We start from the raw sequence: 18,417 nt of genomic DNA on the forward strand, positions 1-18,417 counted from the left end.
ACATCAACTCATCTAGATATTTGCCTTCTTTTACAACAGGCTACATAAAAAGCACTAGCGAAGTCAGTACAAACTAAAATTTCATACACACAATGACTTGTTTATACTGCCCTATATACTCCTGAAGGTCTTCTGCGCTAAAAAAATTTAAAATTCTGCACACTATTTTAAAATTCAGCAAATTGTGTTGGTTAATAATTAAATGTGGAGGCTCCAGCATGGCAGTGGGGAGCACAGGCCACTGACTGCACACAGGTAGATCACCCTGTGTGCTGGGGTGTCCCCCCTTCCCCCCCCCCCCCACACACACACACATGGGCTTGGCAGTAAAGTTGCACCCAACCCTGACACAGTGCAAGGACCAGGACTGTCTCAGAAACACCCTGGGGCCCTGCCCTTCTGTGCCAAGCACGCTAGATGTAGGCAGGCAGGCTCAGCCCAGCAGGATCCAAGTATGGAGGGGATTAGTGTCCCTTCAGTCAGGTGTGGGGCAATCTGGCTGTGCGCGGCTTGGTGGGGGTCTGGGTGCGAGGGAGATCTGGATGAACAGGGGCTTGTTTGGTGCGGGGGGTATCTGAATGCAGACACAATGGGGCTCTGCAGGAGGGTCCAGGTGAAGGTGGTTGGAGCTAGGTGGAGGGTGGTGTCTGGGGGTGGAGGGCTCAGCTGGGGGGGTCCAGGCACTGGCTTGGCTTGGTGAGGTGCAGGTCTGGGTGCTGGCTTTGTAGGGTTCAGTGGGATGGGAGTCTGCATGTGGGGAGCTAATCAGGGTGGGCCAGGTGCATGTGGGATGGAACTTGTTGGGGTGGGGGTTTGAGTCTGGGGGGTGGTCTGGGTGCAGGGTGAGGTCCAGATGCGGGGGGGTGGGGCTCAGTGGGGATTGCGGGGGTCTGGGTGCAGGAGGGCTCCAGATGCAAAGGATGAGGCTTGTTGCGGTGTGAGTTTTGGTCAGTGGTGGTTCTGGGTGCAGGGCGTGAGGCTTGGAGGGGCAATCTGGGTATGAGGTGGGTCCAGATGCACAGGGGGTTGGGTGGATGGGGGAGCAGCTCCCCATATAGTGACTCCTCTCTCTCCCCCCCCCCACCCCCCAGAAGAGCGATGGGAGCAGGCCAAACTCCTGGATGTATTCCTTTCTACACAGTCATAGGAAGATAGGATATCAGACTAGTGGTGGTTTAGTCCAGTGTCCTGTCTTGAACTCTGACTAACATCAGACCTTGCAAAGGAAGCAAGAAACCCCCAAATTGAATATTTTATTAAATCTCCTGTGTAGGAGAAACTTCTTCCTAACCCCATAAAGTTTTTTGCCTGTCTTGCAGCATGAGGTCTTGTATTCCTTATATAGCAGGGTTTCTCAACCTGAGAGTCACCAGAATCTCAGAACCAGCTGGGCTCCCTACTCTGAGCATTGCGACCTGTTGCACATAGTTGCAGCAGTGCTCGGGTTTGGCCAAGCTGGCTCTGCATCATTATGACAATCAGGCCAAGTTTGTGTGAGTGGTGCTTTGACCCCCTTTGCCAGGTCACAATGCCACTCTCGCCAATCCAGGCCTGGCCAGCTCCTATCAGGAGGTCTGGGCCAAATCTGAGTGGTGCTGTGACCTCAAAGGTTGTGATACCTGAAGCAGGGAGCTGAGCCTACCCAGACCCTTTGGACAAGAGCAAGGAGGGGGCGGTTGGGAAATAGTGGCCCGCAATGTAGCCCCTTCCCTGCAACCCAGGCCATCTTCCATACTTTCTGGCTGCCCCCATCCCAAGCCCCTGAGGCGGTTCTCCCTCATAGTTGGGATGATTCCTTCTGTTATACCACCCCTTTACCCTCTGCCCTCCATGGGCCTTATGTGGGGCTGTATTTTTTGGGGAGCTATTGGCTCGTCACCTCTTTGCCCCCACTTCCTTCCCCAAACTCACAACTCCTTCCACATTATACCACAGTCTCCCCACTTTACCTCCAGGTCCCCAAATCTCACCTGCCCCATAATGCCATTTGCCTCCCCCGGGCTATGGGGGAGAGGCTGTTTTGGGGATATCTCAGCTTGCCACTCCCAGTTGCCACTGTATGAGGTCCTCAGCTGTTCACATCTGGCCAGAGCATCTGGAATCTTAGCTCTGAGCACCCTGATGGACCCCTGCAGGAGAAGTGGGGCATCAGGTCTGGGGAAGCATCAGCAGGGGAGAAATCTCTGGGTTGTGACAAGCCATCAAGGTTTACAAATGTGTATTGAGCCCAAAGGTTGAGACTTGCTGACTTTTTAGCAGTCTTTTATCCTGGGTAACTCTAGACACTCTACATAATGTACAACCAGTTAATCAAGTGCATTACCTTAAATAACCATATACATTCTTTGATCTACAGCCAACTTACAATCTCTCTGAAATATCAGTCTTTTGTATACTCATTGTACGCTTCATGTTTGTGGCCATTGTCTTAAAACTAAACTTAAACCTAGATCTTGCAAATAGACCCATGCAGGCAGACCCTTATGCCTGTGTGAACTCCCATGGCTCCTGTGCAGGTAGTGTCTTCCCACACTCCTCCCTACAAATCCAAAATTGGTCTAGTTTCACAATTAGGGCCTTATTTGCTTCATATTAAATATATATTTTGTTTCTCCTCTCCTAGTTTAAAATAGACATTTATGAAAGTCAGAATTCTTCTAAAAATCCAAGTATGCCAAAGTAGGAATTAGAGATGTAGTAAATTTCAGGATTACATCTGTCTGAATCTTGTATTCTAAATTGTTACTTGTACTGATACTGCGGTACTAGAATTAATATCTCCGTATCATTAGAACTGAAAAGCTAGCAAAAAGCACTAACTTTTAACTTTGTGCTGTTCATAACTTGTATAGTCAGTTTCACTCTTTGCCTGTATAGTTGGTCAGGCTTTTTTATTGCTCAAATGTTTGATTTTTTTTTTTTTAAGGTTATAAACTCTCGTAGCTTGCAAGAAGTTTTTAAAAACTAGTTTAAAAAAATCTGTCAACCGTCCCTATGTAGTTGAATATTTGACCTTGATCTTATATAACTGGATGTGTGGCAGTGTAGATTTGTACTGTAGCAGAATGTACTGTATGGTGTCTTGTAGGATGGGAGTATGGCTAGATGGTATGTGAATGGTTTGATTTAGACTTCTAGGGATTGTGTTGTTGGTGTGGTACTACGTATTTCAACTTTCATGTAGGAGTTTCCTGGCTTACTACACTCTACCCCAGGGTGGACAAAGTACGGCCCATGGGCCGTTTTAAGATGGCCCTCGAGCTTCCACTGGGGAGTGGGGTCTGGCACTTGCCCTGCTTCAGCGTTGTTCTGCTCCAGCCAGGGAGCAGGGTCTGGGGCTGTCCCACACCGCTCCCGGAAGCAGCAGTATCACCCTGCTCTGGCTTCTATGTGTAGGTGCAGCCAGGGGGCTCCGCTCTGCAAGCTGTCCCGACCCCAAGTGCTGCCCCCACAGCTCCCATTGGCTGGGAAGTGCGCAGAGCTGCCTGGCTGCGGTTCCACATAGGAGCTGGAGTGGGGACATGGCCGCTGCTTCCAGGAGCTGCTTAAGGCAAGTGCTTCCTGGAGCCTGCACCCTGAGCTTCTCCCCATGCCCCAAACCTCTGCCCCAGCCCTGATCCCCCTCCCACCCTCCGAACCCCTTGGTCCCAGCCCGGAGCAGCCTCCTGCACTCCAAACCCCTCATCCCCCAACCCCACCCCGGAGCCTGCACCCCCAGCTGGAGCCTTCACCCTCTCCCCCTCCCCTGCACTCTATTCCCCTTCCCCAACCTGGAGCCTCCTCCCGCATCCTGAACTCATTTCTGGCCCTCCCTGGAACCCGCGCCCATACACACCTCAACCCCAATTTTCTGAGCATTCATGGCCTGCCATACAATTTCTATTCCCAGATGTGGCCCTGGGGCCAAAAAGTTTGCCTAGCCCTGCTCTACCCCTTCTTCAAAGGGTTGTTTTACATATGCATACAGTTTACTGACCAGTGCTTTGGTGATAACTGCAAATACTTTTGGACTTTTCAGATTATAAATTATAGTAAGTAACTTGTGTTTTCCTCTTTTCAGTGTTCCATTGGCAAGCTACAATAATGGGACCAGTAAGTATATGAATTTCACATCTCCGTGTAAAGAACCCTTGAAGTTGATTCTCTTGTAATAATGATTCTTTATTTTAACAGAATGACAGTCCCTATCAGGGTGGAGTATTTTTCCTGACAATTCACTTCCCAACAGATTACCCCTTCAAACCACCTAAGGTGAGTGGTTTGTATAAATCTACATAGTGGAGTGTTGGATAGCCTAGATCAGGGTTCGGCAGCCTTTCAGAAGTGGTGTGCCAAATCTTCATTTATTCACTCTGATTTAAGGTTTCTCGTGCCAGTAATACATTTTAATGTTTTTAGAAGGTCTCTTTCTATAAGTCTATAATATATAACTAAACTGTTGTATGTATGTAAAGTAAATAAGGTTTTTAAAATGTTTAAGAAGCTTTACTTAAAATTAAATTAAAATGCAGAGCCCCCTGGACCAGTGGCCAGGACCCAGGCAGTGTGAGTGCTACTGAAAATCAGCTTGCGTGCTGCCTTTGGCACGTGTGCCATAGGTTGCCTACCCCGGCCTACATTGATGAGCCTAAACTGAAATTTCCCCTCTTCTGCAGGTTGCATTTACAACAAGAATCTATCATCCAAATATTAACAGTAATGGCAGCATTTGTCTTGATATTCTACGGTCACAGTGGTCTCCAGCACTAACTATTTCAAAAGGTAACTAAATGAGCATTGGAGGTAATCTTACTTTTGTTAAATTATTTATTTGGATTTATTAATGTGAAAAACTGTTGCCTGCCTATTCCTGATTACTCATGTGGTCAAAACTTCTAGCTCAATATCTAACTCCATGAGTGCTGCATGTAGGGGAGGGATAGCTCAGTGGTTTGAGCATTGGCCTGCTAAACCTAGGGTTGAGAGTTCAATCCTGGAGGGGGCCACTTAGGGAGCTGGGGCAAAATCAGTACTTGGTCCTGCTAGTAAAGGCAGGGGGCTGGACTCGATGACCTTTCAAGGTCCCTTCCAGTGCTAGGAGATGGGATATCTCCATTATTTTTTTATTTATTTTTATACTTTTCATCTAGAATCTTAAACACTGTCCCTATGGTCTAGTTATATCAATGAGTCCTTGATTTATCTCAGTGGCATAAGCAGAGGTAACTCTTACCTCATTACCCAGTCTTGCTGGTCTGTACCTTTGTTCATATGCATTTGAACAATTAACTTACATTTAGGAGTTTAAGAACATGGGGTGGGAAAGTGCCTGTAGTAATGAATTTTCATACCACGCTCATGACTGTAGTAAAGCACTTTCCAGTAGTGTGCTTAGCAGTGTGACTATGTATCTGGCATGTGGTTTTTATTCTCATCTTTTCTCCATGGGAAGATGCATGTGCATTGGAGAGTCTTGTTTTGGTAGGTTTTGTACTTGGAAGGGAATAATTCATGTGTATAGGTGCTATTCTAGAATAATATAGCTATATCTAACAAGACAAGCTGTTAAAATCAGACTATTTAAGTCAATTTACACGAGTAAAACATCTTAAAGCAGACTTCCTTTATTCAGAGGAAAATATACATAGGGACAAACTCTTATATCTTTTAGTGGAACTGAATGATAAAACCATGGAGGCATGGGTTTGCTAAGATCACATTGTTCCAAAACAAATTGTCTTGCAATATCCTCAACTACTGCCCTACATGCCCTGAAAAATCTCAACTTGGTATGTCCTGTTTTTATGACCATCTGTGCCATTGTGTGGGGTACATTTTACTTTCCCTCAAACTAGAGGATCATAATTTGTGAAGTATTGGACAAGCAATATATCCAATGTTAAAGGGCCATTCATGTCCAATTTGACATAATCTTTCTCTCCCATGCCACTACATGGGTTTCCAGGTTCGTTCTTCCCGTCTCTCTAGATGTTCACCTAATGCTGGTGGTTGTCCATGAAGGCAGCTCCTGTTACCTCCTCTCTTGTGTACTAAAGCTCCTAATGGGAGCAGTTAGGCTGGCTCACTTCCAGATACTCTATAATATATAGTGTGGCCTTCAAGAACCTGTATGTTTGCAGAAGCAGTTGGAAACAAAAGAGCTAGACCAGGGATCACTATTCGTTCATGAAGCTGAAAGTGAAATTGTCACTGCTATGAAGTGACGATCCAGCATCAATAGAGAAAATAAACTAGATCTTGAGTCCTTTGACTGTCAAATTAAGATACCAATTTCCTTACTTATGACCTTTGCCTACAGAAACTTTGATCACCATCTAGTTTTCTTTGTGTACTTTATCACACAGAGCTGTCTTTTTTTCCAAAGCAAATACATTTTTCTCTATACAGGAAGGGTTTTAAAAGGAACAATGAGCGAAGAGTATAAATAGCATATATAAAATAGAAAAAGGGAAACTAGAGAAGCTGGAACCAAACAGTTAAAAGCAAAGTATAAGATGGTTTATGTTTTATTTGGTATAAAATAAAAAGCAGGATGTGACAGCTCTGGTAAAACTCCCCAGGCTGCTGTTTGGGTGTCGTCATGCTGGAACCTAAACACCGCTTCAGTTTCCCTGGGTTTCAGTGGGCTACAGCCATCATCTTTGGCTCCATATTCCCTTGCACACTTCCTCATACAGACTGTTAATCTTTCGTGGCAGTGAGTCCTCCAGGTCCAGCAGCTCTAGACACCAGGTCCTGTTCTGACCCCAAAGATACCACAGTAGCTCAAGCACACCCTTCAGAGATCCAACCTTTTGAGCACTGTAGTTTACAGTACCTCTCCAGGGGCACATAAGTGAAGCACATAATACATAGGCTTTGCAAAGGTTTCAAACACAATTACATTGATAAGTACAAGAAATATACATATCTAAACAACAGACTTGTGTATACATTTCCCTTCCTCAATTTCCTCACCACTCTGTGTTGTTTGGGACTTGTCAGTCTTCTATCACCCCTGCCCTCCTGTAGATGGCTTCTTCTCTGAAACATGGAATTTCTCTGGTTTCTTTTCCATCTCCTTCCAATATTGCCAGTGAGATCCTTTCTTTGATAACTTCCAGTCCCCTTTGTCAGAGTACTCCTGATCAGTCTCATGAGATGCAGTCCCCCACCAGATGATCCATTGTTAAGTTATGTTTTCCTGGAGTCCGGACTTAAAAAACTGGGGTTTGCTGAGTGGTAGCCATTTCTTTGTCCAAGGGGCCCTCCATGTGACTAGAGGTCATCAAGATTTAGTGACCCTCCCTTGTTAGCCCTGTCACTATCCCTTGGAAATTCAGCCTAGCATGGAAGTAAAAATACAACAAAGCATTCAGCCCCACATTCAAAATGGAGTTGTTTGATAAAGAGCTCATCCTCCCAAACTAGAATTTATAAATTTACACAGATTCCCCAAATGGTCATACAAGGACAATCCACCAAATGCCTACTGAAAAGGAGGCAGTGGAAATATTAGCTCTGCCATGTCAACTCTGAATGCCAGCTCTCAATGTAGAGGCAGAATGGGGAATCAACTAAGTTCGCTGGAAGAAGTTCAGGGATCTTAGAGAAACTTTGTTCTTAGTACACAATTAGTAGAGTTCATCAGGAAATAGGTTTTCCATGGAAATTCCAACATTTTTGAAGTTTTTGTTCCGAATTGGAACAAAGTCAACATTTACCAAAGAAAGGAAATCTGTTTGGAAAAACTGACTCCTTAAAATAAGTTTAAAACATAATACAAAAATATTTAATATCTTAACTATATAATTACGCAATTTGTTTGGCCTCTATTCTCTCAACGTTTATCAAAATTGACACTTCCAGAGTCTTAAGATTTTTGACAGAACTGTTCCAAGAGATTTTGATCAGCTCTAATGATCGGCTAAAGCCATTAAGTTCGATTGAACCTTCTTTTAAAGAAAGTTCAAACTGAATAATCAGTGCTCTCTTTAAAGGACAACAGCTTAAAATCTATTTTTTTCTTAAAGGCAGTGAACTTAAAATGAATAAAAGGAAATGATTTTTATACAAAGCATAATTAATTTGTAGAACTAAATATTATAGCGTGTCACTGAGGTTAAGAGCTTAGCAGAAAATAGCACATACAACTTTATTCACCGTGGCATAAGCCAACCACTAACTGCTGGAGGTGAGGGGAAAGGTTAGGAAGAATCTTTGTCTAGGTCAGGGTGAGGCTTAACTGCACTACAAGACTTCTTACATAACCTTCTGAGTCATCTGGCACTGACAAGGCTGCAGGGCTAGACATTACTGGTCTGGCATGTTCCCAAAGGTACTTTTGGGTATTACACCTTGGAGATGTCTTGTCAACTTGCAGGGCAGTGGCTTGTCTTGTCTTAATTTCTCTTTCCTGTTTGTATAGCTTTCTTTAATTTTTCATAAACTGAAATGGAGAAGCTTTCTGTAAGTTGTTTTGTAATGATATTTGGTCTAGTAACAATGGTAGCTGAAGACTCAGGCTGAGAGTTCTTTAAATTGCGTGTTACATCAGCAACAATATGTAGACTTCAATTACAAATAGAACCTCAGTTATGAAAATCTTGGGAATGGAGGTTTGTAACTTTGAAATGTTTGTAATTCTGAACAAACATTATGGTTCTTTCAAAAGTTTATTGACTTAATACAGCTTTGAAACTTTACTATGTAGAAGAAAAATGCTGGTTTTAACCATCTTAATTTTAGTGAAACAAGCATGGAAAGTTTCCTTATCTTGTCAAATTTTTTTTAAACTTTCCCTTTATTTTTTTTTAGTAGTTTACATTTAACACCGTACTGTATTGCATTTGCTTTTTTGTCTCTTCTGATGCCTGATTGCATACTTCTGGTTCCAGATGAGGTGTGTGTGGTTGACCTGTCAGTTCGTAGCTCTGGTGTTCGTAACTCTGAGGTTCTGCGGTATAAGTGAACCTCCTATGGTGATAGGAATTGCTAATAAGAAAGAATATAAGGGAAGGATGAATGAAGACCTCTTATTTTCGACAAATTTAATGCAACTTGTTCTTTAACCACTTCTGGGTTGTGGCTTTTTGCTTGCATGAGCTGTGTGCAGTGACTTGACTTGCAAAATTACATATAGATTACATTCTTTTAATGTATGGGTTTTTTGTGAAGTTAAGGCAAATGTCAGTGACGGTTGCCCATGCAATCTTAATTCAGTCCCCTTGTGCATATGTATTATGCTAGTCTTTAACTACCATGATCAGATACTGTCCCACAGGACCCTTGCCTAATGCAGTGCACAGTATGGACTATAGCTATTCAATATTTCTCTTTAACCTCATTCAGTGTGGCTCTGCACATTACTTCACACCATTTAAAACCTGCACTGAATACTAAGCTCTGTGTCTTAGTATCTTAATGAATTATCTTCACACAACCCATGTGAAGTGAGACAACATCCTCATTTTACACATGGGAACTGAGGCACAAAGATTAAAGCCAAAATTATTAATGCCCACTAGTTTTGGGTGCCCCATTTGAGAAACCTAGGATTTTCAGAATACTTAGCATTTTATGGTTTTACTAATAGTTGAAAGCCTGTGCTGTCACACAGGTATAATTTGTAAATTTAAAATGTCTGAGAATTTAAAAATTGGATGGTAACAGACAGTGAATCCCAGTGATTGAACCTGGTGATATTCTAAACAAAGAGCTTTCAGCCATGCGTGTAGCTCAGTGATTCTCAAAGTTTTGTACTGGTGACCCCTTTCACATAGCAAGCCCCCCCATTATAAATTAAAAACACTTTTTTTAAATATATTTAACACTGTTTTATAAATGTTGGAAGTAAAGCTGGGTTTGGGGTGGAGGCTGACAGCTCGTGACCCTCATGTAATAACCTCGTGACCCCCCTCAGGGGTCCTGACCCCCAGTTTGAGAGCCCCTGTTGTAGCTGTTTCCATTGCTTCATGCTGACTCAGCAGTCAGTCTAGGCTTTAGAGTGACAATCCTGGAATTTTTATATATAGATATGTTCATAGCTTCCATTGATGCCAATGGGAGTTGCAATTGAGTGCTCACTCAGCACTTTTCCAATTCAAATCTCTGGTGTCTCAGATTGGGCACACAGTTATTGGCCACCTGTAAAGCACCAAAACACACTCTTGCCCAGCATCACAGGACCTCTGTGGTAGATGCAGGAATAGAAACCAATTTCTCAAGGCAACATTCAACTGCCTTAATCAGGAGATCATCCTCTCTGCCTTCACTATCCTGCCAAATTCACTACACATCTTCCAGTTTCTTCAACAAAGGAATCAGGGGATCCTACAAATAGTCTCCTTCACTACACAACCCTGATTCATTCCCATAGTGCCTGTGCACTGAATTAGGCAGGGGTCATGGGGGGGGGGGGGGGGGATGGAAGATACTGTGTGATCATGTAATAAAGGCTCACATAATGCATATGCACAAGGAAGCTTGAATGGGCAACTTTAACTCTCTGGCATTTTTTAACTTTTGAGTTGCTTGATTTAGCAACCTTAATGTTTTCACTGTCGTTTTTGTGTGTAATTTTCTAAGTATGAAACTTAACTTGACAAGATAATTGATTTTCTTTAACTGTGAACCTTGTTGACCTCTCCTTCACATGAGTAATCATTGGCGTTGGGATTTTTATTTCTTCAGCACAACATTCTACCATGTGAGCTAATTAAAGTAACTGATAGCAGGAGAAAACTTATCTTCTTCATGGAGCCTGTGCGTGCACGTGCTCTTGCTTTGCCAGTGGGTTTCGCAGCTATTTGCTTGATAGCAGCAAAGGAATGTTTAAACTGGGAAGTTATGGGTTTGGTTGCAAATTCTGGAAGGGAGTGGGCTCTCATGGGAGGTAGTCCCTTGTGCCCCAATCCTCCCCTGTATTAGTCAGGTGGCTGCCTGTGTACCAGCAGGCATGGGAAGCATTGAAAACACTGCACATTCTTGTGCACAGTGCCCCTAGTGGTTTGGAGGAACAGTTGCGGTGAGTATCTCATCCCTGGGCTGGAGCATAATCAGTTATATAGAGCAGTAGTTTTCAAACTTTTTTTCTGGGGACCCAGTTGAAGAAAATTGTTGATGCCTGTGACCCAACTGAGCTGGGGATGGGGGGGTTCAGGGTGTGGGAGGGGGCTCTGGGCGGGGGGGGGGGGGTGGGGGGGGGGGGAGGAGGCTCAGGACTGAGGCAGGGGTGTGGGAGGCGGTCAGGTCTCTGGGCTGGAGGTGCAGGCTCTGGGGTGAGGTCGGGGATTGGGGGGGGACTCTGCATTGGGATGTGGGAGGGGGTCAGGGCTATGGGCTGAGGGTGCAGGCTCTGGGAGGGATGAGGGGTTTGGGGTGCAGGAAGAGGATTGGGGGGCTCAGGCCTGGGGAAGGAGATTGGAGCATGGGGTTGGGGTGCAGACTTGCCTCTGGCGGTGCAACTGGGGTGCAGAGGCAGGCTTCCCACCAGTCCTAGTCCCATGCTTCGCCTGAAGCCGCCAGCAGCAGGTCCAGCTCCTAGGCGGAGGCACACAAGCAGCTCTGCGCGGCTCTCACCTGCAGGCACCGCCACTTCCCCCTTGCCCTCCCCCAACAGCTCCCATTGGTCGGGAACCGGAGTGCAGTGCTCAGGTTGGGGGCAGCGCACGGAGCCCCATGGCCCCCCTGCCTAGAAGCCGGACCCTCTGCTGACTGCTTTCGGGGTGCAGCGCGATGTCGGAACAGGTAGGCACCTAGCCTGCCTTAGCTGGGCAGCACCGCCAACTGGACTTTTAACGTTCCGGTCGGAGATGCTGACCAGAGCAACCCAGTGCCTTATATGCCATGACCCAGTATTGGGTCGCGACCCGAACTCTGAAAAACGCTGATCTAGGGAACGTGCATGCTCACTGCAGATAAATCTTTGAAGAATTTACTTGCCATACTCCTAACAAGTTTCTACTGAGCATGTGTGAGCTGAGGTTTTTCAGAGGCTTATAATTCAGCCAAATTTGGGAAGATTTTTATAGGAATGGTGAAAGGTGTTTCTCTGACATTACAGTGACCCCGTGCCATATTTCAGTACGGCGGCACTGGCAGTTCTCAGTGAGGTACTTGTAATGTTTTTAAGCACAGGCAAAACTTGCCCTAATCTCATTCTCATAAATAGCTGAACTGTTAGCTGGAGATCTCACATTCTCACTGAAAATACGTTCAGATCTTGAGGCAGATACCTGTCGTGGAAAAACTTCAGCCTAAATGGTTGGCTTAACAAAGTTAAGACCCTATTTTTCATTTCTGACACTGAAAGTGCTGGGCAACCTTTACTATAGGCATTACTATCTGCGCCACCTATAACAGAATTTCAGTAATGATCTAAGCTTTTATTCACTTTTTCTTTGGCTTGAGTTATTGGGAGCATGAATTCGTGAGTTTTTTGCATCATGCTGTTACAGCATTTAGCTAAGGCTCTCAACTAGAGTTCCATGAAGTTGAGGGCCTTCAGGAAAATGCTGTCTCTAACTATCTCCTGAAACTTTCACCCTTGTACCCTGATTGCTACAGCATTTGCAGTGCGTGCAGTTGTCACAGTAGGGAATGAATGTAATGGTGGTCTGACATTGAAATTCAGAGCCCACTGAGGCCCTCAAGAATAGAATCAAGTTTTTTAATTATATCCAGAAACTAATGGGAAGCCTCTGGGGGAGGTAGGGGGCATGGAGCACTTGTAAGATAATCATAGCAGCTCTCCTCTGAAGTGGAAAAAACTGCTGCATTGTAGAAACTGTATCTAAAATTGTATCTTTTAGCCCCAGGCAGAGTGTATTACAATAGTCTAACTGGGGGCTTGATGGACACACACATAAGAGGCTAGATACTCACCTTATACAAATGGCATAGTATGCCAGCAACCATAAAAAACCTATTCCCCTTAAATGCCAAGACCCTGAATCCAGGATTGTTATCTTTGATTGCAAGTCCTCTTAATTCGTAATGTGGTCAGTAAACCTGTTCACTTTCAGAATGTAACTTGGAGATGGCCAGAATAGCACAACTGGGTGTAGGAGTGTTCGGAAATATAGCTAAAAATCGAATTGCAAGAGAGGCCTTCATATCATGCAACCATTTGGCTGGGATGTGGGGATGGAATCTGTAAGCTTATAACTGATATTGGAAGTGGAACAAATGGTGAGAGACCATAGCCAGATTCAAGAAGACTTGGATGGTTTTAAGTGACTGTCAATAGCAGGCAAGTGTAATTCAGTGTAGGCAGAATAAAAATAGCTTGTCCTGAGAAGAGCTGATGAATGTAATAGTAGTGTTCTGCTACGTTATCACCATACTTCTCTGTATTGGGGAAACTTGTTTCCAGTCTCTCTAGTGGACAGCAGCAGGAAAAAGGCTTTAATAGGGTGGGTGATGGCATCTTTAAAAATCCCTTTTGACAATTTGAGACTCATCAGTTTTTTTAAACTGATACAGCAGAACCTCAGAGTTCTGGACACCAGAGTTACAAATTGACCAGTCAACCACACACTTCATTTAGAACCAGAAGTATGCAATCACGCAACAAAGAGCAAATACTGTACAGTACTGTGTTAAATGTAAACTACTAAAAAAGCGGGGGGGGGGGAATTGACAAGGTAAGAAACTGTTTCTGTGCTTGTTTAATTTAAATTTAGATAGTTAAAAGCAGCATTTTTCTTCTGTATAGTAAGGTTTCAAAGCTGTATTAAGTAAATGTTCAGTAGTAAACTTTTGAAAGAACAATCATAATGTTTTGTTCAGAGTTACAAACAGCCTCCATTCCTGAGTATTAGTAACTCTGAGGTTCTACTGTATGTTAAATGAGGGAGAAGGCACATGGGGGGGGCTTTGGAGCCTGTAGGGGTACTGCAGAAACACTTTGCCTCTTGGAAACTTCTTAGGTTCCTCAGGGAGGCTAAAGCTTCCAATCTGTTCAGGGAAGTCTTCTTTCCTAGATCTGGGAGACACAAAGTACCCAAGAAACTGAATGTTTGGCAAAGGCTAGTTTGTAAGATTAAAGCTGTCAGGCCTCTTTTCCTGGCCAAACTGTCTTGAGCAGGTGATAGTCCAAAAAATACAGGATATTAATCCTAGTAATCCATGAAGGAAGGCCAAGAGGTATCATCACTCCATTTTTTTTCTGGCATAAATTTAATCTCCAGTTTGGTGGATCCTGATGTGGTTACACCCTGCAGTTTGTTATGCCAAAACTCATTATCCCCATTTTGCTAACCTTCAGAAAAGTTCCTAAATAGGAAGTCAGTGCTCCGGTATGGATTATAGAACGAGTGGCAGTACCTTGCAGGGGAAGATTTTGCTTAATTTCTTGTACCTTCCTAATCCAATTAAGAAATTAGTGCCCAGTTCCAAAACTTCCAGAGGAGGTAAAAGTATCCAAAGATAAAGTTCTGTAGTTTCTCTGGAGGACAGATTGTATCCTTAAACTCTTGGGATTGGTTTGAGCACTCATTGAAATGTTTATGGCCTAGCCCAGGGGTCGGCAACCTTTCAGAAGTGGTGTGCCAAGTCTTCATTTATTCACTCTAATTTAAGGTTCTTCTTCGAGTGCTTGCTCATATCGATTCCAATTAGGTGTGCGCGCGCTGCGTGCACGATCGTCGGAGAATTTTCTACCCTAGCAACACCCGGTGGGTCGGCTGTGGAGCCCCCTGGAGTGGCGCCTTCATGGCGCTGGATATATACCCCAGCTGACCCAGCGCCCCCTCAGTTCCTTCTTACTGCCCCTGACGGTCGTTGGAACTGTAGAGCGCAGCATAGCTGTTCTCCACTCTCCCTAGCTTATCCTGTTAATTTTGTAGATAGTTGTAGTTATTGTTGTGATATAGTGTTAGATAGTTATTCATCTTCATTTTAAATAGTTGTAAATAGTTAGCAGGGGTTAAGGGGGTTGTTCTCCCCCCTTTTCCCCCCAGTGCATAGCCGGGCTCATGCCCAAGGCTCCTGGTTTTAAGCCATGCGCGTCCTGTGCCAAGCCTATGCATGATCTGCACGACTCGTGTCTGAAATGTCTAGGAGAGTCCCATCAGACAGATAAGTGCAAGATCTGTAAGGCCTTCAGACCGAGAACCAAAAAGGAGCGGGACTTTAGGCTCCTCATGGAGGCGGCACTTAGCCCGGATCCTCCCTCGGCGCGCCCGGCACCGAGCGTCTCGGTGCGCAGCGCCCCTGCGGCACCGACTGGTACTGCACCGCGGGCAGAATCGGATAAGGCCTCACGGCACCGGCCTCCTTCGGCACCACGACCGGCACAGGGGCCTCGGTGCCGTTCCCTGTCTCCGGGACACTGTTGTCCTGCAGACGCCAGCTCCCCCGGTGCCGGGGGTAGAGCCGCATTCTCCTTTAGAGCTCCAGAAGCAAGTACCGGCTACACCGTCGACTCCGGCACCGCGCCCGTTGAGTTCGGTGCGGACTGGCTCACCACCTCGGTTGGTGGTGGAGCCTTGTCTCCCGTCTACTCCGGAGACCTTTGCGACGGCGAGAGACCTTATCGCTCTCACGGAGCCGGCACCATCTCAACCACCGGCACAGTCAGCTCCTCGCACAGTGCAATCCAGGGGCAAGCCTGCCCTGGTACGCCCGCCATCTCCGGACGTGGAGTCACGGCACCACTCCACATCTCGGAGCAGGTCCCGACACCGCTTGCAGTCCCGGCGCCAACTATCACCTCGGCACCGGTCCTACTCGCGGCAGAGATCCTCTTCACGGCACCGGTCTACGTCTCAGCACCGTCAGGATCATCGGTACCGATCGGACTCAAGACGTAGTTCTCGGCACCGGTACGAGCGCCGCTCCACTTCGAGGGGCCGCTCCCGGTACCACGTCTACTCGCGGTCGTCATCTTCTAGGTCCAGATCCGGATCTCGGCACCGACATGGCACCGGCACCGATCCCGGTACCGCTCACCGGCACCGCGCAGGGACTGATCGCCTACGGACAGGCACCGGTTGGCACCGTATTGTACCGAGCCAATTCCAGCTCGTTCGGCACTGCCTTGGCCCTCGAGATCAGCATCTCGCTCCTCCGGGGCTTCGAGAGCTGCGTACACTACTCAGGGCCAGGCTGCTGCGGCTGACTTGGGCCACTGGCAGGAGGCGGCAGAGGACCCTGCGCAGGACCCTACGCATTGGTCTTTCTGGACCCCATGTGCATATCACCAGGCGCAAGGGGTTCCACCATCAGCCTCTCGCTCGGCACGCTCTGAGCCCAGAGTCCCGGAGGCCACCATCTCCTGTCCTCCCCCAGGGGGCATGGAGGCTCCCGTGCCTACACTGCCTCAGGCCCTGGGTCCAGGGGCAGGCGATGCTCCGCTTCAGGGACCCTTAGAACAAGACCCTCCGTTAGACCCCTTGCCCCCTGAGGCATCCTCCTCATCTTCCCCGGATGAGGCGGTGGAGGTACAACAACCTCGGGCCTGCCCCCGATAGATTTTGGTGCCCACCAGGACCTATTACGTAGGGTGGCGTGTAATATGGACCTCCAGGCGGAGGAGATAGTAGAGGTGCAGGACCTGGTGGTGAGCATCCTCTCGGCTGATGCCCCATCCCGGGTGGCATTACCAATAATTCGGACGATTCAGGCTAATGCCACTACCATATGGCAAACTCCTGCCTCTATTCCACCCACAGCCAGAGGGGTAGAAAGGAAGTACTTCGTCCCTTCCAAGGACTATGAGTACTAATATACTCATCCCCCACCGTGTTCACCAGTGGTGTCATCAGTAAATGCAAGAGAGCGTCACGGCCAGCAGGCTGCAGTGCCCAAATCGAAGGACGCTAAGCGCTTCGATTTGTTCGGGCGTAAGGTGTACTTGGCGGGAGGGCTGCAGCTTGGAGCGGCAAACCAGCAGGCACTCTTGAGCCACTACAGCTTTTAACTCATGGAACTCCATGGGGAAGTTCAAAGAGTTGGTTCCCCAGGACTCAAGGGAAGAATTCGGGGCCTTAGTGGAGGAGGGTAAGAAGGTGGCGAGGACCTCCTTACAAGCCTCACTGGACATAGCGGACTCGGCCGCCAGAACGCTGGTGTCTGGTATCACCATGCGGCGAGTTTCCTGGCTTCAGGTCTCAGGCTTGCCGCCGGAACTGCAGCAGACCCTGCAGGATTTACCTTTCGAGGGCCAGGGGCTGTTCTCAGAGAAGACGGACTCTCGGCTGCAGAGCCTCAAGGACTCGAGAATGATCATGCGCTCTCTGGGGATGCATGTCCCAGGGCCCCAGCGTAGACCCTTTAGGCCCCAGCCTCAAAGGTTCTACCCTTCCCCGCCTCGTCCGAGAGAGGACTTCGCCAGAAGGTGGGGATGAGGTGGTAGGCGAAGGTCGACCAGCCCTCAATCCGGTCAGAACCAGGGCCCGCCTAGACCACCTTCAGATCCTAGGCAAAACTTTTGAAGGTGCGGTTGAGGACAGCGCCCCAGCCACTTCCCAGGATCCATCTCCCTCCTTTCGGGATTGCCTCTCCCGTTTCCACCGTGCTTGATCCCTCATAACATCAGACTGTTGGGTCCTTCGCACGGTGGAGAGGGGTTACGCTATCCAATTTTCTTCGTTCCACTCCCCGTCCCTCTTCAGGGACCCTTCTCACGAGCATCTCCTTATACAGGAGGTTTCTGGCCTCCTATCTATGGGAGCCATAGAGGAGGTGCCACCAGAGTTAAGGGGCAGGGGGTTTTATTCCCACTACTTCTTGATCCCCAAATCAAAAGGGGGTCTGCGACTCATTTTAGACTTACGCGGACTCAACAAATTCATAGTAAAGTTGAAGTTCCGCATGGTCTCCTTGGGGACCATTATCCCTTTCTTGGATCCTGGAGACTGGTTCACCGCCCTCGACATGAAGGACGCATATTTTCATATAGCGATCTATCCCCCTCACAGGCGCTTCCTTCGATTTGTGGTAAACAAGGTGCACTACCAATTTGCAGTCCTTCCTTTCGGCTTGTCTGCGGCTCCGAGAGTGTTCACAAAGTGTATCGCTGTCGTGGCAGCATACCTTCGTCGACAAGGGATACAGGTGTTCCCGTATTTAGATGACTGGCTGGTACGCGGCCGCACCAGAGAGCAAGTTCAAGTTCATGTCCACATAATAGTACAAACATTCCACGAGTTGGGCAGTCTACTCAACAAAGAGAAGTCCACTCTAGAGCCAACCCAGAGGATAGAATTTATTGGGGCAGTCCTAGACTCCAGACTTGCCCGAGCTATTCTACCAGACAATCGCTTTCATACCGTTACAAGCATCATTCGAGGGCTCAGGGCCTTTCCGATTACCACAATAAGGACGTGCCTTGCCCTATTGGGTCACATGGCCTCTTGCACTTATGTAACCAGGCACGCCAGACTTCGGCTTCGCCCACTGCAGGCCTGGGTATAGTCAGTGTACCGCCCTCAT

General features: G+C 46.9%; 1 protein-coding gene across 2 annotated transcripts in view; it reads left to right on the forward strand.

The window, feature by feature from the left end:
• UBE2D2 (ubiquitin conjugating enzyme E2 D2) overlaps positions 1-18,417 on the forward strand; it is a 53,869-nt gene that overhangs the window by 17,549 nt on the left and 17,903 nt on the right. For both annotated transcript variants that reach the window (XM_034778143.1, XM_034778142.1), the window contains exons 3-5: positions 4,061-4,092; positions 4,174-4,251; positions 4,656-4,761. In XM_034778143.1, the coding sequence (XP_034634034.1) occupies positions 4,061-4,092; positions 4,174-4,251; positions 4,656-4,761 (216 nt within the window). The remainder of the gene's footprint in view (positions 1-4,060; positions 4,093-4,173; positions 4,252-4,655; positions 4,762-18,417) is intronic.

Source organism: Trachemys scripta, chromosome 8, assembly GCF_013100865.1.
Source record: "Trachemys scripta elegans isolate TJP31775 chromosome 8, CAS_Tse_1.0, whole genome shotgun sequence".
NCBI classification, from domain to species: domain Eukaryota; kingdom Metazoa; phylum Chordata; order Testudines; family Emydidae; genus Trachemys; species Trachemys scripta.